The 20,083-nt window shown below is 39.6% G+C and overlaps 1 protein-coding gene across 4 annotated transcripts in view; it reads right to left on the reverse strand.

Annotated features, from left to right (window-relative positions):
- Window positions 1-15,745: 15,745 nt before the first annotated feature.
- Window positions 15,746-20,083, reverse strand: part of NPNT (nephronectin) — an 81,977-nt gene continuing 77,639 nt past the window's right edge. For all 4 annotated transcript variants that reach the window (XM_049885578.1, XM_049885579.1, XM_049885580.1 and 1 more), the window contains one exon: window positions 15,746-18,503. In XM_049885578.1, coding sequence (XP_049741535.1) covers window positions 18,408-18,503 — 96 coding nt within the window. In that variant the 3' untranslated portion in view covers window positions 15,746-18,407. The remainder of the gene's footprint in view (window positions 18,504-20,083) is intronic.

Below are 20,083 nucleotides of genomic sequence, written 5' to 3' on the forward strand. Positions count from 1 at the left end.
TAAATGATTGAAAATAACCGGATTAACCCGTTCTTCAATGTGGCACTTATCATCATTTTTGGGAATCCTTGAAGTTCAGAAATGGCATTGCCAGGTCAAAGGGGAATCTTACACCTGGGATAGAATAGCCAGTGACTTCATATCAGGAGCTGCCAACCACTCCCATTAATGGGAGGATTTCCTTTGTGCCCAAGGAAATCATGGATTTTCTATTCTAGGGAATGAGAGGTTGGGAATTCAGCCAGTACTTAACTGTGGCAGTCTATCCTAGTAGGCCTCCACCCAAAAAAAAAAAAGAAACCAAACCCATTGCCATCTAGTCGATTCCAACTCATAGCAACCCTATAGGACAGAGTAAAACTGCCCTATAGGGTTTCCAAGGTGTGCCTGGTGGCAGACCTTTTGGTTAGCAGCCGAGCTCTTAACCACGCCAGGCCTCCACAGGAGTGTTTTATTAAGGCCACACAAACTTTAGAGCAAAAGAGAACTTGTTTAGGACAGCTGGCTAATCTTGGATTATTCGAGTTGGAACCAACTTGAAAAGATAATAGACGTGGTGAGAATAGCACTGCACATTTGACAGAATTCCCATTAATGTTATTTTAAAATACCTAGAGACTTAACAGTTTTATAAAAATAGCTTGGTATTCTTTGCATACAAGTGTGACCCATTAACGGAGAAATTTATGGCAGCTCATTTCCTCAGTGATCTCACAGAAGATGAATAGGGACACATTTGATTTGGAAAATAAAAGCTAGCACATCAAAGTGGAAACAATATTTTGCAACGTTTTCCTCTCAGAATTATCACTGCCCTTTGAAAATTTGTTGTACATAGAGGGACTTTCTTATGATTTTAAAGCTAGAAAAAAATTCAAGGTTTTTTGACTCCCACTAAGGAACCTCAAACGAAATCACATTTAAGCATTTTTTTTTTTTTTTTTTTAAGGGCAGTAAGGAAACCCTGCTGGCGTAGTTTGGCTGCCAACCAAAGGGTCAGCAGTTCGAATCCACCTGGCACTCCTTGGAAACCAGATGGGGCAGTTCTAATCTATCCTGTAGGGTCTCTATGAGTCATAGTTGACTTGATGGCAACGGGTTTTTTTTTTTTTTTTTAAGGGCAATAGAGGGGCACTAACGGTTCAATGGTAGAATTCTCACCTTCCATGCAGGAGACCCAGGTTCAATTTCCAGCCAATGCACCTCATACCCAGGCGCCATCAGTCTGTCACCGGAGGCTTGTATGTTGCTATGATGGGGAACAGATTTTAGCAAAACTCCCAGACAAAGACAGACTAGGAAAGAAGACCTAGCAATTCACTTACGAAAATCAGCCAATGAAAACCAATCTGCAACCCACAGTGATGGCTCAGGATGGGGCAGTGTTTCGTTCCGTTGTACATGGGGAGCCGTAAGTCGGGGCAAACTCGACAGCAGCTAACAACAACAAGAGCAGTACCGAGAATACTCTGTGCATTACAAATCAGATGTATTTGAATGGAAATTTGGTGATTAGTGTATATGATTGCATGATTGTGTTATATAAGATTGCAGCATCCATCTTACTGAGGTTTCTCTCTCTTTGCTGGTTTTGAGGAAGCAAGTGGTCATGTTGGGGAACCTATGTGGCAAGAAACTATGATGGTCTCAAAGAGTTGAGAGTGGCCTCCAGCCTTGATTCAGCAAGAAAATGAGGCCCTCAGTCTTACAGATGCAAGAAACTGAATTCCACCAACTAGCAGCTTGGAAGCAGATCCTTCCACAGTTGAGATTCAGATAAAGCTGCAGCCCTGGCCCCCTTCCTGATTGTAGTCTGTAAGTCTCTGAGCAGAGAACCCAACTAGACCATATCTAGACCCCTGACACACAGAAACTATGAGATAATAAATTTGTGCTGTTTTATGCCACTAAGTTTGTGGAGCAATAGAAAATGAACACAACCTGTCTCCTACAGTGGAATGACTGTCAGACATTGGTGTCAGAGGACATTTTTAAGGAATTCGATGAAGGAGCCAAATGAACAGATGACAGTGTGAGTGACTATAACTAAAATCACATTTAGAATAATATTCAAGTGTCTAACTCAAGCCAGGAGCCAGGACCTACTCACCACATGTTTTTGTTGTTAGGAACTGTTAAGTCAATTTTGTCTCATAGTGACCTTACGTAACAGAGTAGAACTGACCCCAAAATGTTTTCTAGGATGTAATTTTTATGGAAGGATTCCTTGTGGCACAGTAGTTAAGCACTTGGCTGCTAGCCAAAAGGTCGGCTGTTCACACCTACCAGTCACTCCTCAGGAGACAGATGTGGCAGTCTGTTCCCGTAAAGATTATAGCCTTGGAACCACTATGGGGCAGTTCTACTCTGTCCTAAAGGGTTACTAGCAGTTGGAATCAACTCAATGGCAATGGGTTTAATGTTTATGGGAGCAGATTGTCGGATCTTTCTCCCACAGAGCCGCTGGGTGAGTTCAAACCACCAGCCTTTCTTTTAGCAGCCAAGTGCTTAATCGTTGCACCACCAGGGCTCCTTATTCACCACATGGACTCTAGGAAGGTTGACCATTTGGAAGGTTCTCATTCTTCTGCAGCAATGCGTTCTCGTAAATACACAACTATCTACTCCCTAAAAGACCAGAACAAGAGACATCTTTGTGATATGATCACATCAAGCTCTGAAATGGCATTGGAAAAGCTTCATTTCCCACAGAGTTTTTATTAGACCAAGAAGATACCTTTAAAAATTAACCACAATGCAAATGCAGAAACAGTAGGTACATCCTTTTCATTCCTTAAAACAAAGAACAGACTTCTTAAAAACGGAGGCTCAAAGGTCATTATTTTTCTTCTTCGTTCTTAGTAACATAATGTTTAAGGAATTAAAAAGAGAAAACTGCTTAAAGCAAATTCTCTTAACCCTATTTCATTTTTGCCTTTTGAGCACTGCTTCTCCGGGTTTGGAAACCCTGGTGACGCAGTGGTTAAGAGCTATGGCTGCTAACCAAAAGGTCAGCAGTTTGAATCCACCAGGCACTCCTTGGAAACTCTATGGGGTAATTCTACTCAGTACTGTATAGGGTCGCTATGGGTCGGAATCGACTCCAGGGCAACGGGTTTGGTTTTCGGTTTTTTCCCCCAGGTTAATGGTGTTACTTCCCAGAGTCAGCGGTCCTTTGGAGCAATCCAATGCAGCTGAAAATGGCTCTGAACAGTGCCGCCCATGACAATGAGAAAGACAGACAGAGAGATCTAGAAGCCCCCAGAGACTCCAAATTCAAATTACTCTGCTGGAGAACTGATAGCCCAGATTTTCTCCTAACCTGAAGGTAGATATATTACAAAGCTTGATTGCATTCAATTTCCAAGTGGGATCCGGGACTTTTGATTTGTAAAGAAGCATCTGCTTTGCTTAGGCAAGATCAAACTGTAATATGAGGGAGAATTGGAGTGAACTGACCAGGGTGCATCAAAAGTGCTAACAGAAGTTGGAACGAGGACACCGAGGTCTTTGGAAGAGTCTCATACTGTTTAAGCACTGTTTGGAAAATCAAAGTAGAAACTTTAGCTCTAGGATGGGAAATAGTTCTGGTTTCAATGCTAGCTCAAACTGATTAGGAAGGACTGCCATAAGTGTGGTCTAGAGAAAGAGGCTGAGATGAAGCTGCTAGGAAAGGGCTCTGTGATGGAAGAGTGATGGGCTTAGGAAGTGGAAGGAACATGAGCCACAGCTGCGGTGGTGCCACAGAGAACCACAGAGAAGGCTCGCCAGGCCCAGAGAGGCCCCACCTCACTGCAAGGGAAGAAACTCCTCTCCCAAAGGATTCTAATGTCCGCTGAAAAAAAACCCTTGTTTCGCTCTACAAAAACTGCCGCAGCTAAAAATCAACACCTTTCCAAGCAGAATAAAGCCAGGTTTATTTTATTTTACATATTGCCCAGAAGATCCTGGACTCTTGCTCTTCTGTGAGGAATGCTCTCAGTGGTTAATCCTAGCAAACATAATTTTCACTAATATCCAGCAGTTAAAGTCTCTTTTGGAATAAAATGCTGTTTTAAAGAGAGCCAAGTGTGGAAAATACCAGACTGTGTTTTGCCTATCAGGAGGGCCCCACACTCATTTTGAGATACAACTGAAAGTTATTTTTTGAATGTTGGTGACAGAGTGGCACTGATCAGAACACTGATCTTCCATCTTCAAAATGACTCACTGGCATTTTGCCTTCTTGGTAAGCTTCCAGAATGAAGCCAAAAATGAAGGCACAAAGGCACCTAACCTTTGACTTTGGCCTCACTGTCATTATGCTTTAATCAAAAACGTAAAGGAATGACACACTGAGCTCAAGCACAGTCTAAGCAAACCTAAAAGCTTTCACTGCGGCCCCTTGCTAGTTGATTCCAATTCAGATGGTCCACTGAGCCGCTGGGAGGGAGCGGCAAACTTTGTCTCCCTTTTTTATGTTGTTTTTAAATGAAATGTTTTAGGAACTAAGAAGAAAGTTTCCTGTTGGCCTGCTTCACCAGTAAATAGAAAACTACTAGCTGCTCAGGTATGGCTTTTCTGGGAATCTATCCTGCTGCTCTACATCCCAGGCCTCCAGGGAATGGTTCCACGGTTCACTAGAGCAAGTGAAGGAAAGGACAGAGGCCGGCAATTACACACGGATTGTGAATCATTTCCTGCAGCATAATTAGGCTTCTGGAATTTTTACAGGGTCTGTCTACAGAGGCTGTTCAAAGTCCCAGAGAAACAATGCTTACCATGCTCATGGATTACCCTTCAAAAGGATATTCGGCAAACATTAAAATAAGGCAGTATAGGGGCACGTTCGCCTTCAGGGACGTTTGTGCATTAAGCATTAAGCATGAGCCTTTTCCTGTAGGTTCCCATAGGATTTCATCACCAGTTGCTGTTGAGTCGATTCAACTCATGGCGACTCCATGTGTTGAGAGTAGAACTGTCCTCCGTTGGGTTTTCAGTGGTCGATTTTTTGGAAGTAGATTGCCAGCCTTTCTTTCAAGGCACCGTGGGTGGATGTGAACCTCCAACCTTTTGGTTAGCAGCCGAGCTCATTAACTGTTGACACCACCCAGGGACTCCTCGGATAGCATAGGTATGTTGCTGTGTGTGCTCAAATAAAAAGCCTGAGAAGATATGTATACCAAGGTGTTAATGGCTATTTTCAGGTTAAGGTATAATGAGTTTTCCTTCCTTTCTTTCTTCTTGGATTTTCCTAGTTTTCTCCTTTATGCACCTATTACTTTTATGTGTTTGCAAAAACACTTGCTGGGTTCCCTGGGCACAACTAAGTGGGTATTTAGACCATGAAACCTCTTCCTACTCCTGATCTTGCCCTACAGCCCTCCGGGTGCCTATGACTTGCCACGCTGGCTCTGAGGTAGACAAGGAATTTTTAAGAACAAGACCCCAAGTTGAGTCCTAGCACTGATACCTACTATTCAAGTGACCTTTGGACATTTGGTTAATTTAATGAGCCTGTTTCCTTGCCTATTAATGAAGAACCTAATACTACCTAAACTCAAGCACTGCAGTGAGGTGGCAAATGAGTATCATACTATCAATCTAATGAGATCAAATGAGTATTTAATTGAAAAATATTTGCCAGCTGTATGATAACTGTTAGCTCTTATCATAATTCCCTTTCTGTAGCACTGTCCACACAGGAACAGGAAGAGTAGAGAGGACCCAAGGCCAGTGTGTCAAGATTACTCCTTACAACTGGGTGAGGGCATATGGAGTGTAATCATGCTTTTTGACAGAAATGCTTGGTGCTCAATTTAATTGATGCCATTTTAGTCAAATTAACATTGAACTACTCAGGATTATATAATAATTAAAATATATTCTTAATTATATTATATTTTAGTTATAACTAGTACTGAGCCAAGCAGGCTATCAAGTTAGACAAGTTTAACCAAAACACCCAGTTATACAAGAGTAGGAGATAGACAAAACAAAACAAAAAAATCAAACCTGTTGCTGTTGAATCGACTCCGACTCATAGCAACCCTATAGGACAGAGTAGAACTGCCCCACAGAGTTTCCAAGGAGCGCCTGGTAGATTTGAACTGCCGACCTTTTTTTGGTTAGCAGCCGTAACTCTTAGCTACTATGCTACCAGGGTTTCCAAAGATAGACAAAAGGGCTCCTAATTTGGGATGCATAGACCCCAAAATGTGACCCATGAGCTTGGTTGGGAAAAAAGGCAACATCTTTATTTTAATAACCTCCAACTAAAATTAATCATTTCTTTCCATTTTGAATGTAGGCAAGAAATCACAGTAGAATTAATATTAGTAACAGAACCTATAATTTTGTCATCTTTAGAAACTACAGATATTTTCATATCACATTACAGTTACTGCAGATATCTTGAAATATTTAGGTTCTTTTTTTTTTTTTTAATATTATGGTAGTTAATAGACCTGCTGCTTAATCTTGTTACTTAATGGTTTAATAACAGAGCACATACATTATTATAAAAATTAGGTTTCTTAAAGATTTTGATAACTATAATTCAATATAAGTTGTTTCCATTATATTACTATATATTTTGTCTTATGCATTTCAAAGCATTATTTTGAAAAGAGGACCCTAAAACTTCATCAGGTTGACAAAGGGGGTTCACGGGATGTGTGTGCACATGCACACAGACACATAACAGTTAAGAATCCATAGAGGGTCCTTAGGCCTGTTATTTAAGCATGCACCTTCTTGTTTTTGGTAAAAATGTTGGGCGTCTGGCAAGTTTATCTATGCCTTGGTCAAATTTGGTTCACAGGCCACTTTCCAGGTACTTTGGCCTTAATGATTCCAATTTGAAATATACTAACTGAAGCCAACATCTATCTCACTGATTTGCTATTACTTTTGGGTCTTTGGAGGAAAAACAAAACTCATTGTTAGAAATAGGTAGGTAAACGTGTTAATTTCTACATCCAAGAGATCTATCCATCCATCCATCCATCCATCCACCCGCCCATCCTTCTATCAAATCTTCAGAGTATACACTTTGTGCCAACTAGTGTGATCTAGGAAAAAAAAAAAAAATTCAAACCCATTGCTGGAGAGTCGGTTTGATTCATGGTGATCCCATGTGTTTCAGAGTAGAACTGTACTCCATAGGGTTTTCAATGACTGTAATCTTAGGAAAGTAGATTGCTACGGTGTTTCTTCCAGCGCCTCTGGGTGGATCTGAATTGCCAACCTTTTAGTTAGTAGTCCATTACAAACTGTGCCAGTGATGTGAAGAGGTTCATAAAGCAGCCCCTCCCAGAAGACCCACCACCAGAAGACACCATCACTGTGGCCCCCCACTTGCCAGAGACAAAATGGTGTCTAGATGTAACCTGGGACTAGAAGGGGAAGATACTGGGGTAAAAGTTGGAGGAGTACAGATATTAGGACTGTTTTAAGAACTACTAGCTGTGAAACATGAAGAAAGTGGCATACGAACAGAAGGAACAGTTTATGAAATGTACTGAGACATAGCCAAATGTGGTCACTGGCTACAGTGTGTGGGAATTATACCACAGGGTCAAAGCAGCACATTAAAGTCAGATTGGCATTCTCTAAAAACCCCAGAACCGCTCTGTGTGAAATTGGTCTTGTGCCTAGGGTTAGACAGAACACAGCCATGTTAATAAAAATAGCGATCCAGAATCATTCTTTTGACAGTGAACTGTTGACCCCAAGGAAGAATATCTGCATAAATGTACAAGCTTCACTGCAAAAGGAAAAATACATAAATGCATCTTGTTTATTATTACTCAAATCTTTGTTCTCTGCTTTCTTACAGGGCAGGCATAGATAAGTTCTTTTGTGATGTTGTTGTTGCCCCTGACTCAGGGTGACCCCATGACAATGGAAAGAAATGCTGCTTAGTCCTGCACCATCCTCATGATTGGTTGTGGATTGAACTGTTGTGATCCTTAGGGTTTTCACTGACTGATTTTTGGAAGTAGATTGCCAGGCCTTTTTTCCTAATACTAGAAGCTAGTTCACAAAAGGCCTGAAGACATGTGCAACAAGAGGTAAGAAGTACAGTGTCTAATCTACTTGAGCACACAGACGAATGCTAAAAGCTTTGTGAATTTTATTTTTTAAGAAAAGTGGAGAACCACTCAAAATTTACCAAATGTTAACATTTCGCCTCGTTTACGTTTTCTTTCTATATATATACATAGAAGCTCTGATGGCACAGTAGTTAATAGCTCGCCTGCTAAACAAAATGTTAGCAGTTCAAATCTACTAGCCTCTCCTTGGAAACACTAAGAGGCAGTTCTACTCCGTTCTATAGTGTCATTATGAGTCGGAATCGACTTGATGGCAATAGCTTTGGTTTGGTTTATACATACATATACTGTTGTTGTTGAACCTTTGAAAAGGAAGTTGTGATTTTTACTTTTCACAGGTCTTTCTCCACTATCGCAGATATCTGAAATTTGCTTCTCAAAAGGTGAAAAACATTTTGAAGTTTTCAGTAGCATTTCAGTCCTCTAACTTTTCAAACAGCTGGTAGAAGATCACTTTGTAATTGTGTATTGGGTTCCAAGATCAGCCCTACTTCTTAATGGTAGTATGTCCTTTAGCAAGTCATTTAGTCATTCTCAAACTCAGGTTACTCATCTGTTGCAGGAGCCAATTATACCTACCTCCGCATACTGCAGTGCAGATTAAATAAAATACTGCAGAAAACTCTTTTTAAACTGTAAATTTTCTGTGTATATACAAATATTATTCACAGTACCAATGAAGTAACATTGGTTCACCAGTGGCTGTCAAGTTGATTCCAACTCATGGCAATCCCATGTGTGTCAAAGTAGAGCTATGCTCTAGTAGAACTAGGCTGTGACCTTTTGGAAACAGATGGCCAAAACTTTCTTCTGAGGATCCTCTGGGTGGATTCGAACAGCCAACCTTAAACTTAGTAGCTGAGCACTTAACTATTTGTCACCCAGGGACTAACACTGATTCAGGTTCTCCTAATTACAAATTGGCCCTAATACTACGTGCAACCGCATACCTTTAGATATCTGGTGGTACCTACAACAGGACTGGTATTTAGTAGGCAGGAAGGCAGGGAGCTTCTGTGTGTGTCTCTGATCCAGAATTGCCATCTTTAAAGCAGGGTTCTCAAACTTCAGAGCATCAGAATCACCTGAGGGCTTGGTAAAACACAGACTGCCGGGTCCTACCCCAGAATTCCTGATTCAGTAGGTCTGGGCTGGGCCTTAGGATCTGCATTTCTAACAAGTTCCCTAGTGATGATACTGCTGGTTCCAGGACCACACTTTGAGAACCCAATGCTCTAACGCTCATATGGGGGGATCTGTTTCATAGATGCTCATATGTGGGAGAAAGCTAAGCTCTATACTCTACAGGGGTACTTTGCAAACCTAATGGGCATACAAATTACCCAGGGAATCTTGCTAAAATGTGTATTTGGAGTGAACAGAACTGAAGTGGAGCCCACAGTTCTGCATTTCCCAAAGCTCACGGGTTATGCTTGTACTGCTGGTCTACTGATCATACTTTGACTAACTAGGGTGAAGAGTACATCTCACAACAATTCATTTGCTTCCTATTAAAACAGAAAAGGCTGTTCCCTATTTATAACTAAACATTCCAAGCTTCTTGCTCTCAACCACTTGTCTGCTTTCAGATAACATGAACAGTGAGTTTAACTCTGCAGGAACCAAGTTTTTCTTTTTTTTTTCTTTTTAATCTTATTTAAAGATAAAAGTATTTGCAAAAGTTCATGCAATACAAAAAGATAACTGAAAAACTTCTGCTGTGCATATCTGGCTTTCGCCTGCCAAAGACACAGATTTTATGAGAAGGGACAGAGCAGTATATTGTCCCATCACTTCAAATGCTTTATGAATGAAATCATCATGGAAGAACTCACTCTCCTAACTTCAAATAAAAGAGGCCATCCCAGACATTTTACATTTTTTATTACTGTGGGAGGGGCGGGGGAGAAAAGAACTATTTCATACGCAGAACTATTAGAACTTGCTAATGATTTGAATAAATAGGGGGTTAAAAAAAAGTGACAGATTTCAATGATGAATGGCATTAATAAGATAATAATTTCATTCACAGGAGGGAATTGGGAAGGGTTGGTAGGCTTGAGGAAAGAGACAGTGGTAAGATTAATACTTCACATTTGAATTTGGTAAGTATGGAGTCTCAGGGATCTTTCCAGTAAATAGTTGGAAACATGGGAGTGTGGTTCACGGAAGCCAAGGGAGAAGAGGATTTCAAGAAAGTGGGTGTAGTCACCCCTGCCAAGTGCTGCTGATATAATGATCTATGTTGATTGAGCGTGGGAACCATATGCAAAATAATAAGCAGCCTTCAAAAAGAGCAGTTTTGGTAGAATAGGGATGTTAAAATGCAGAGTTAAGAAGTGAGACAGTAATGGTCGTAAGATATTGTAGTATTTGTTCTTTCTAGTTGTTCTTTCTAGATATTAGGTGGAAAACAAAGATTAAATAGCAAGGAAACTAAAACAATCTTAAACTAATGAGCATTAGAATCATTTGGAATCTTGTTTTAACACAGATTTCTGTGCCCCACTCCCAGTGTTTCTGATTCTGTAGGTAGACGTGGAGCCCAAGAATTTCTTATACATTCTCAGTGCTGATGCAGCTACTTTTGGCACTGTTGACATTTGAGTCAGATAATTTGTTTTGGGGGGTGCTCTTCTGTGCATTACAGAATGTTTAGCAATGTACCTGACCTCTACCCACTAGATGCCAATAGCACATGCCCAGGTGTGACAACCAAAAGTGTTTCTAGGCATCATCAAATATCCCCTGTGGGTCAAAATTGCCCCCCAGTTGAGAATCGTTGATTTAGATAATTCAGTTAATCAGAAAGAGACAGTCTGCAAGTAGATCCAGAACACCAGTAGAGGGGCTTGGTCTGGAAAATAAGGTTTGTGCACCACAGTGGAGCAATGGGACAGAGCCTACCAAGTAGGTAATACTAGTTGTAAATTTGATGCTTGGAAATGAAATTATCAGGTTATGAGTGAGGGCTTTACTTTCAGCTTTTAAAGTGCTAACCACCAAAAATCAAGTTGGAACTAACATCCAGTGTAATTCCAGGTTGCTTCTTGGTTTCTGCATCCTGGAGCCCTGAGGTTTTCTAGTAAATTATCCCCAACTGGTGAATGCCTCTTTGTCTTTTAAGATGTAGGCCTCCTGGATCATTGCCTCACTTATATTTAAGTGTTCTCAGTTGTGAGTTCTTTATTCTGAAGGCCCTTCGATTTGTTAGACAAAACAATATTCTGCATCAGGAGGGCAAGTCTCAATATTCCATGACCAAAAAAGTTTTTCCAAAGAAAAAAATACAGCGGAGCTTAGTGAGTTTTTGTGAATGGAGATCTTGCAACCACAGACCTTTAGGTCTTTGAACAGCACATGTTTATGGAAATAAAGGCCCTAATCCTCCTCTGTGTATTAAAATCAAGGCTGTGTCACTTAAATTCGGGGTCCAGGGCAAGCAGCATTTGCAACACCTAGGAGCAGGTTAGAAATGCAGAATCTCAAGACCACTCCTCCTCCCCCCTGCCCTGATCTACTGAGTCAGAAGCTGCCCAAGCGATTCATGTCAACATTAAAGTTTGAAAACCAGTGAGTTAAGGTTCAGTCCCTGGGTGGTGCAAATGTGCTCGGTTGATAACTAAAAGGTTGAAGGTTCAAGTCCACCCAGAGGCATCTGGGAAGAAACGCCCAGAGACCTACTTCTGAAAAATTAGCCATTGAAAACCCTATGGAGCTCAGTTCTACTCGGACATACCTGGGGTTGCCATGAGTCAGAGTCAACTAGAAGGGAACTGGTTTGATTTTTAAGGCCCTGAACTCACCATGGCTCTCAGGGCTCTCAAGGCATCACATACTACTGTTCAAAATAGAGCTTTGGCATTGAATTGTATGACTTTAATAAATGTCCATCTTCCTCTCTAGATTGACACCCTACAAGGGCAAATCTGTTATACCCCAAGCCATGCACGTAGCTGTCATTAGGTGCCATTGCACTGATTTAGACTCATAGCGACCCCATGTGACAGCACAGAATGGCCCCATGGGGTTTCTAGGCTGTGATCTTTAAGGAAGCAGGTCACCAGGTCTTTCTCCTGAAGAACAGCTGGGTGGGTTTGAACCACCAACCTTTCAGTTAGCAGCCAAGTGCTAACTGCACCACTGGGGTTCTTTATGAACATAGTAGAAGCCTCGGTGGTGCAGTGGTTAAAGCACTTGGGTGCTAACTATAAGGTCAGAAGTTTGAACTCACCATCTACTCTGTGGGAGAAAGATGTGGAAGCCTGCTTCGTAAAGACTTACAGCCTTGGAAACCTTATAGGGTCACTATACCAAAAAAAAAACCCAGTGCCGTCAATTCCGACTCATAGCGACCCTATAGGACAGGGTAGGACTGCCCCACAGAGTTTCCAAGGAGCACCTGGCAGATTCGAACTGCCGACCCTTTGGTTATCAGCTGTAGCACTTAACCACTATGCCACCAGGGTTTCCATAGTAGGCATTAATTTGACAGCCGTGGGTTTTGAAGTGCTCTAAAATCCATTAAACAAGTTAATGAACTGGACCCTGGAATCTCATACTTGGCTGTTGCCTCCACCAATCTCAAATGGGTTTCAGAAGAAGTTTAAATTCTTAATAAACATCACTCAGAAAACCTGAATGTTCTTAGGTCTCAGAGATGATTATGAAGAATCTTTGAGAAAAGGAAACATGCAATTTTTTCTTTATCTTAAGCATGAAATATGTATTCATCCCAGATGAGTCTCCTACTCACTGAGGGTGCTCTGAATATTGGAAAGAAAGCACCCTTTGAGCATATTCTCTAAAATTTTTCAGGCTTAATTTTAATCTTGCATGGTTTCATTACTTTTATTTCTTTAAGTAGTTCTTTGCCCCATCAGGAAAAGTTATTGGAGTATAAGTAAAATGTCACAAATGAACGAAATCAGCCTTAGTAAAGACTTATTTTTCACCCACAGTTCATATTTATTCATGTGTTTACTGATAGCTTATCTTGTCTTTCCATAAAAAGGATTTAGGCAAATATTTACAACTAAATGGTACACGGGCATACCTCGTTTTATTATGATTCACTTTATTGCACTTTGCAGATAATGCATTTTTTACAAATTGAAGGTTTTTGGCAACCCTGCATTGAGCAAATCTATTGGTGCCATTTTTCCAAGAGCACGCATTCACCTTGTGTCTGTGTGTCACTTTTTGGTAATTCTCATAGTATTTCAAACTTTTTCATTATTGTTACATATGTTATGGTGATCTGTGATGAGTGATCTTTGTGTTACTATTATAATTGTTTTGGGGTGCCATGAACCATGCCCATATAACATGGCGAACTTAATCAACAAATGTTGTATATGTTCTGACTGCTCTACCAACTGGCCATTCCTCCGTCCCTCTCCTTCTCCTTGGGCCTACCTATTCCCTGAGACACAACAATATTGAAATTAGACCAATTAATAACCCTACAATGGCCTCTAAGCATTCAAGTAAAAGGAAGAGTTGCACACCTCTCACTTTAAATCAAAAGCTAGAAATGATTAAGCTTAGTAAAGAAGGCATGACGAAAGCCAAGACAGGCCAAAAGCTAGGACTCTCGTGCCAGTTAGCCCGGTTGTGAATGCAAAGGAAAAGTTCTTGAAGGAAATTAAAAGTGCTACTCCAGTGAACACATGAATGATACTGCTGATATGGAGAAAGTTTTAGTGGTCTGGATAGAATATCAAACCAGCCACAACATTCCCTTAAGCCAAAGCTTAATCCAGACCAAGGCCCTAACTCTCTTGAATTCTACAAAGGCTGAGAGAGGGGAGGAAGCAGCAGAAGAAAAGTTTAAAACTAGCAGAGTTTGGTTCATGAAGTTGAAGGAAAGACATAACATGAAGTGCAAGGTGAAGCAGCAAGAAGCTGCAACAAGTTATCCAGAGGATCTAGCTAAGATAATTGATGAAAGTGGCTACACTAAACAAAAGATTTTTAACGTACATGGAACAGCCTTATGTTGGAAGAAAATGCCATCTAGGACTTTCATAGCTAGAGAGGAGAAGTCAATGCCTGGCTTCAAAGCTTCAAAGGAGAGGCTGGCTCTCTTGTTAGGGGCTAACACAGCTGGTGATTTTAAGTTGAAGTTAATGCTCATTTACCATTCCAAAAATGCTAGGGTCCTTAAGAATTGTGCTAAATCTACCCTGTCTATATTATATAAACGGAACAACAAAGCCTGGATCACAGCACATCTGTTTACAACATGGTTTACTGAATATTTTAAGCCCACTGCTGAGACCTACTGCTCAGAAAAAAAGATACCTTTCCAAATATTATTGCTCATTGATAACGCACCTGGTCACCCAAGAGCTCTGATGGAGAAGTACAGGGAGATTGTTGTTTTCATGGCTGCTAACACAACATCATTCTTCCGCCCATGGATCAAGAAGTAATTTCAACTTTCAAGTCTTATTATTTAAGAAATACATTTCATAAGACTATAGCTGCCATAGGTAGTGATTCCTCAGAAGGATCTGGGCAAAGTAAATTGAAAACCTTCTAGAAAGGATTCACCATTCTAGATGCCATTAAGAACATTCATGATTCACGGGAGGAGGTCAAAATATCAACATTAATGGGAGTTTGGAAGAAGTTGATTCCAGCCTTCATGGATGACTTTGAGGGGTTCAAGATTTCAGTAGAAGAAGAAACTACAAATGTGGTGGAAATGGCAGGAGAACTAGAAGTGGAGCCTGAAGATATAACTGAATTGCTGCAATCTCATGATAAAACTTTACCAGATGAGGAGTTGCTTCTTATGGATGAGCAAAGAAAGTGGTCTCTTGAGATGGAATCTACTCCTGGTGGAGATGCTGTGAACATTGTTGAAATGACAACAAAGGATTTAGAATATTACATAAACTTAGTTAATAAAGCAGCAACAGGGTTTGAGAGGATTGACTCCAATTTTGAAAGAAGTTCTACTGTGGGTAAAATGCTATCAAACAGCCCTGCATCTTTCATGAAAGGAAGAGTCAATTGCTGCAGCAAATTTCATTGTCTTATTTCATGAAATTTCCACAGCCATCCCAAACTTCAGCAACCACCACCCTGATCAGTCAGCATCAACACTGAGGCAAGATCCTCCACCAGGAAAGATGATGACTTGCTGAAAGCTCGGAGGATAGTTAGCATTTTTTAGCAATAAAGTAATTTTAATTAAGGTATGTACATTGTTTTTATAGGCATAATGCTACTGCACACTTAATAGGCTACTGTACAGTGTAAACATAACCTTTATATGCACCGGGAAACCAAAAAGATTGTGACTTACTTCATTGCATTATCTGCTTTTTTGTGGTAATCTGGAACTGAACTCGCAGTATCTCTGAGGTATGCCTGTATAACAAAACATAAAGCAACCTGCTAACTAAGACATGGCTTACAGTGATCTTCTGACCTCTTTCCCTGTGAATGCTCATGAAAAAATGACTCATATTTTATCATCTAGAAAGCATAATAATATAGTCTTCAGTCTTCCAAGCTGTAAAGGGCATTCTACAATAGATGGCTTTTGTGGAAAACATCAATGAACTATCCCAATCCTCTTCTCCCGATCACAAAAAATAAAACTCAAAACAAGAAGAAATGGACAACCAGTATTATTAACAGTGTTTTTAATTTACAAAGAGTTATTTTTATTTGGCCGTTTTGGAAAACCACTAACATTTTTCACTTTATAAAACATTAAATAATAAACAAGATGTTATACAGTACTTTGGATAACTTCTTCCATCATCTTAGTGCAATGTAATATTGGCACCTAAAAGTGAAATTTTCAATTATTTCCCCTTTCTTCTTCAGCTGTGCAGTTACATGACCAAAAAGGAAATTAATCATTAAAACATGGATCTAAGGCCATATTTTCTGGCCTCTACTCAAAGGCTCAATGATTTATATTTCCCCTCTAAACTCCCCCGCCCCAAGTTAAATTATGAAAGACATTCTATTGTATATTGTTCACACATGCACACACACATACACACAAATTTTTTTTGTGGGAATTAGGAGATTTCAATTAACAAGAGAAACTGAATTACACTGATTAGGTGAAGGAAAGTCCTGGGCCTAGCATTTTTTTCAGTAGCCAAATTAATTTCTCACATACAAAGCAGAGAAAATACTCCAGAAAAGAACTGTGTCCCTTGACAAGGTCTCTTTGAAAAACAAAAACATCATCCATGGAGCAAGTTAAAGGTTTAATTAAACCTTTACTGGGGCGGGGGCTGCCAGCACATTAGGACATTATTGAGATACTAAAATATTCATGATAGTCTCTTTTGGAATAAATAGTTTTCTTTCTTTTTTTCTTTTTGTTCTAATATTGCTAGGCATGCCATAAAGGGAGAGACATTTCAGTGAGTTCACCATTTGGTGGGCTCTTCCCCTTTCACCCCTCTCTATGACTTACCATAAGGGTGCCTATGGGGAAATGCCTAAATTACATTGTGGCCTAGTCCAAATTACTTTGTTCTTAAGATTTTCATTGAATTACTATTCAATTAACTATTAGGATCAAAATACTTTGAGGTAAGAACATCTTTAACCATCTTAAATAAATTTGTATCTCATTTTTAAGAAGCCTCAAAAAAAAAAAAAATACCACAAAATTCACACTCTTTTTCTAAAGGATTCTACTTTAACAACTGTCCCTGCCAGGAAATGCTCCCTCATACTCCAGCCTAAGCCTGTTTCCTCTTGTTCTATTCTTGGTGCATATGGAGAACAGCTGGTCACCATCCTCTCTGTCCCAACCCTTCATATACTTGAAAACCATCAATGGTTTGCCCCTCAGTCTTCTCTTCTCCAGGCTGAATAATCCCAGTGCCTTTAATTTTTCATCATAGATCTTTTTTTCCAACCCTTTAATCATCTTTGTGATTCCTGGCAAAAACAGCAGAAAATATTTTGATTACTTGAGCAGAAATGAAAAAAAAAAAAAAAAACTTCAGGAGTAAGTTGCCTTTTAAAAGTCATACATATATTTTAAATAAAGGTAAAATATGAAGAGAGGAAATATAGTTGAAGGTTCATGGACCTTAGAACTCTAATCTTATCCCGCTCCGATAATGTGTGTGAATCTCATTCCAACATCCACTACTTCAAAGCACAGGACTGACTTCTTTTCCCATCCTGACATGATAGCACATAAGTTATGAACTAGATCTGCCTAAATTTATACTGAAAAAAATGAGCATGAAAAACTGTTCCCTCACCATGCTTCCATAAAACAAAACAGAATCACTTCGATAAAACAACCAGAATTTTCACAAAGGTTCTTAAATATTAACAGAGAGTGCCATGTAATTATGGTAAAAGCTGTTGTTTTGAAATTATAACTTGAAACACGGAGGGGTATATGTGTTAACAATGGTTTCTTGTCTACCTGAATGGTTTGTAAAAATCAAACTCAAAACCATTAAAAAACATATATATATATATATAAATATCACTCCACTATCACAACCTGACACTTCTTCCAATTTTCTCTTGCTGCCAATGTAAGATCATGAAACTAGTTGGCATTTCACCACGTATTTTTTAACTGAAGAGATCACCAGCTGCCTTTTACTTTGCAACTAGAGTCTGTAAATATTAGAAACACGTAAATACTTAATACCAATAGCACATTTACACAAAACACAATACTACTAACAAGGGATTCCATGCCTGTTCTACATAATTGTCTTTAAAATAAAAATACAGATAACAAGGTAAGAATAAATGCACCTTGGTATGTTACACACCCTTCTCTTATAAAGTAAATGGCGGTAAAAGTCAGAGTTCAGGTCCAAGCCAGAACTTACTTAAATGAAGAGGATAAACCAAGCACAGTGTGTATCATAAGGAGAGTCAATACTACACACGGTACAACACTGAACAGATAATGGGATGGCCATTTGCACATAAGATTTCTTTTGAAAACTTCTCCCATAATTTGCTATAAAGAGCACCTTATAACCAGGATGAAGAGTTGTGTGGGTCACACATGCAGAAGGCCTTCCTAAAAGTGACACGGGATGGAAGGTAACACCGAATGATGGCTGGGATGTGTTTACGAGTGCCCCTTCTATTTCAAGGAGGGTTTCACTGTTCATTGGGATTGCACAAAAACGGCCAGCAAGATGTGGGTCACCAACCAGGCTTTCTCCTGACCCACTAACCCACTCTTCTCCTAGGCCTGATAAAAGAGAGGAGAGGAGAGGACATGAGGGCTGGAAAAAGAAGAGAGAGCAACATAGGAGTTCATTGCTAGTTCTGGAGTTGCTAGCGTTCTTCAGAGCAGTGGCCTTTTTTCAAGCTCACATCATCCAATCCAATCTCCCCAGTGTGACCACGCCTTTTTTCACCTTTGAAGATGACCTAGGGAGAGAATGCATACACCAGTCAAGCATCCTCTCTGTCCCTTTCCGATGCTCACTCATTTAGCAAGCCTTCTTTATAACAGCTGAATATTAAACTTCTTTAACAGAAGAAAAGACTGAAGCATGGCAACTGGTGTCATCTAAAAAAGAAAGGCTTTCCTTTGGTAGGAACTTAAATCACCAGTAATCTGTCAGCGCACATTACTCAGAATCAGTTACTGTTTAAAAAGACACTCTATAGGCTCCTTCAATTTAAGAAGGGTTATGAAGCAGATACTTTTGTCAAAGATTACCCAGGTTAGAAGTCAGAAGAGTGTGCTGGAATATAAAAGTACAGAAATTAAGAGCCAAAGCTCTGGAAGACCATAATCATGCAGCCTATTTTAGATGTTTCTGAGTTCCCTCTTTGCGTTAATATAGCTTTGTTTCCTAAAATTGGAAAAGAAAAAATCAAACTCCATAATCCAATCACAGTCTTATTTTTACCTATGTAAAGAGCAAAAACTTTCACTATTCTTGTACTTTATCTTCTATAGAGCATCCCTGGTTCTTTAAAACAAGAGAAACTTGTCAGTGCTATGACTTGAAACAATTGATTATCTTGCTTTATTTCTCCAAGTAATACAAATATTATGCAAAAATTTAGGAAAAAATATCAAAGAGTAAAACAAAACCCAAATACTACTGTTATAGAGTGTATTAACGGAGTCTATCTTCTTTCTAAAATAGTTTCTATGAACTAATCTTATAAGCATAAATGTAGACTCTTCTAACAGCAAAAGTTGTATAAACATCAACATAAAGAAGACCCTTTCTGCAAATACAATCATGATCTTGGTGGGGTATTATAGACCATTTCTCCTGCTCCTTGATTACTTAGAATAAAATTTATATAGTCAATCAAGGCTTTTCCCACACCCTGTCCTGAGTAGAATAGTGTTTCCAAGGGTATTGTTCTCGGTTTCCACCCAAGGCTGCTTAACTATGATCTTTGGAGGCAGAGGAAAAGAAAACTGAGCTTTAAACGAACAATTCAAAAGAGAAAAATAAAACTCTCCTAGGGTAATTCATGATAGTAAAAGTTTGAAATTGAAGGAATTGAAGGAGAAGGAAAAGCAGGTACGGTTAAGCTCATCACCGCCACCCTTTGAAATATCTGATTTACTTATTTATTTTTTACTCATTCTATTCCTGTTTTTTTTTTTTAAAGAACAACATTAAGAAAAAGGAGGCCTTGCCAGGGTGGGGGTGGTAGTACTCACTGATTGCAATGAAGAAGCAGAAAAGAATTACAGAAAGTGACAATGAATGAAGTCATAAGACCCAGGAAAAGAAAAAAAAAAAAAAACCTTTGTCTGAATTTGAATTAATGAAGAGACAAACCCATTGCTGTTGAGTCAACTCCAACTCATAGTGACCCTATAGGACAGAATAGAACTGCCCCATAGAGTTTCCAAGGAGCACCTGGTGGATTCAAACTGCCAACCTTTTCGTTAGCAGCCATAGCTCTCAACCACTATGCCACCAGGGTTTCTATGAAGAGACAAGGCTTCTTCAAATTCAGACCCCAGAGCTCTC

The sequence above is a fragment of the Elephas maximus genome, chromosome 5, assembly GCF_024166365.1.
Source record: "Elephas maximus indicus isolate mEleMax1 chromosome 5, mEleMax1 primary haplotype, whole genome shotgun sequence".
In the NCBI taxonomy this organism is placed as follows: domain Eukaryota; kingdom Metazoa; phylum Chordata; class Mammalia; order Proboscidea; family Elephantidae; genus Elephas; species Elephas maximus.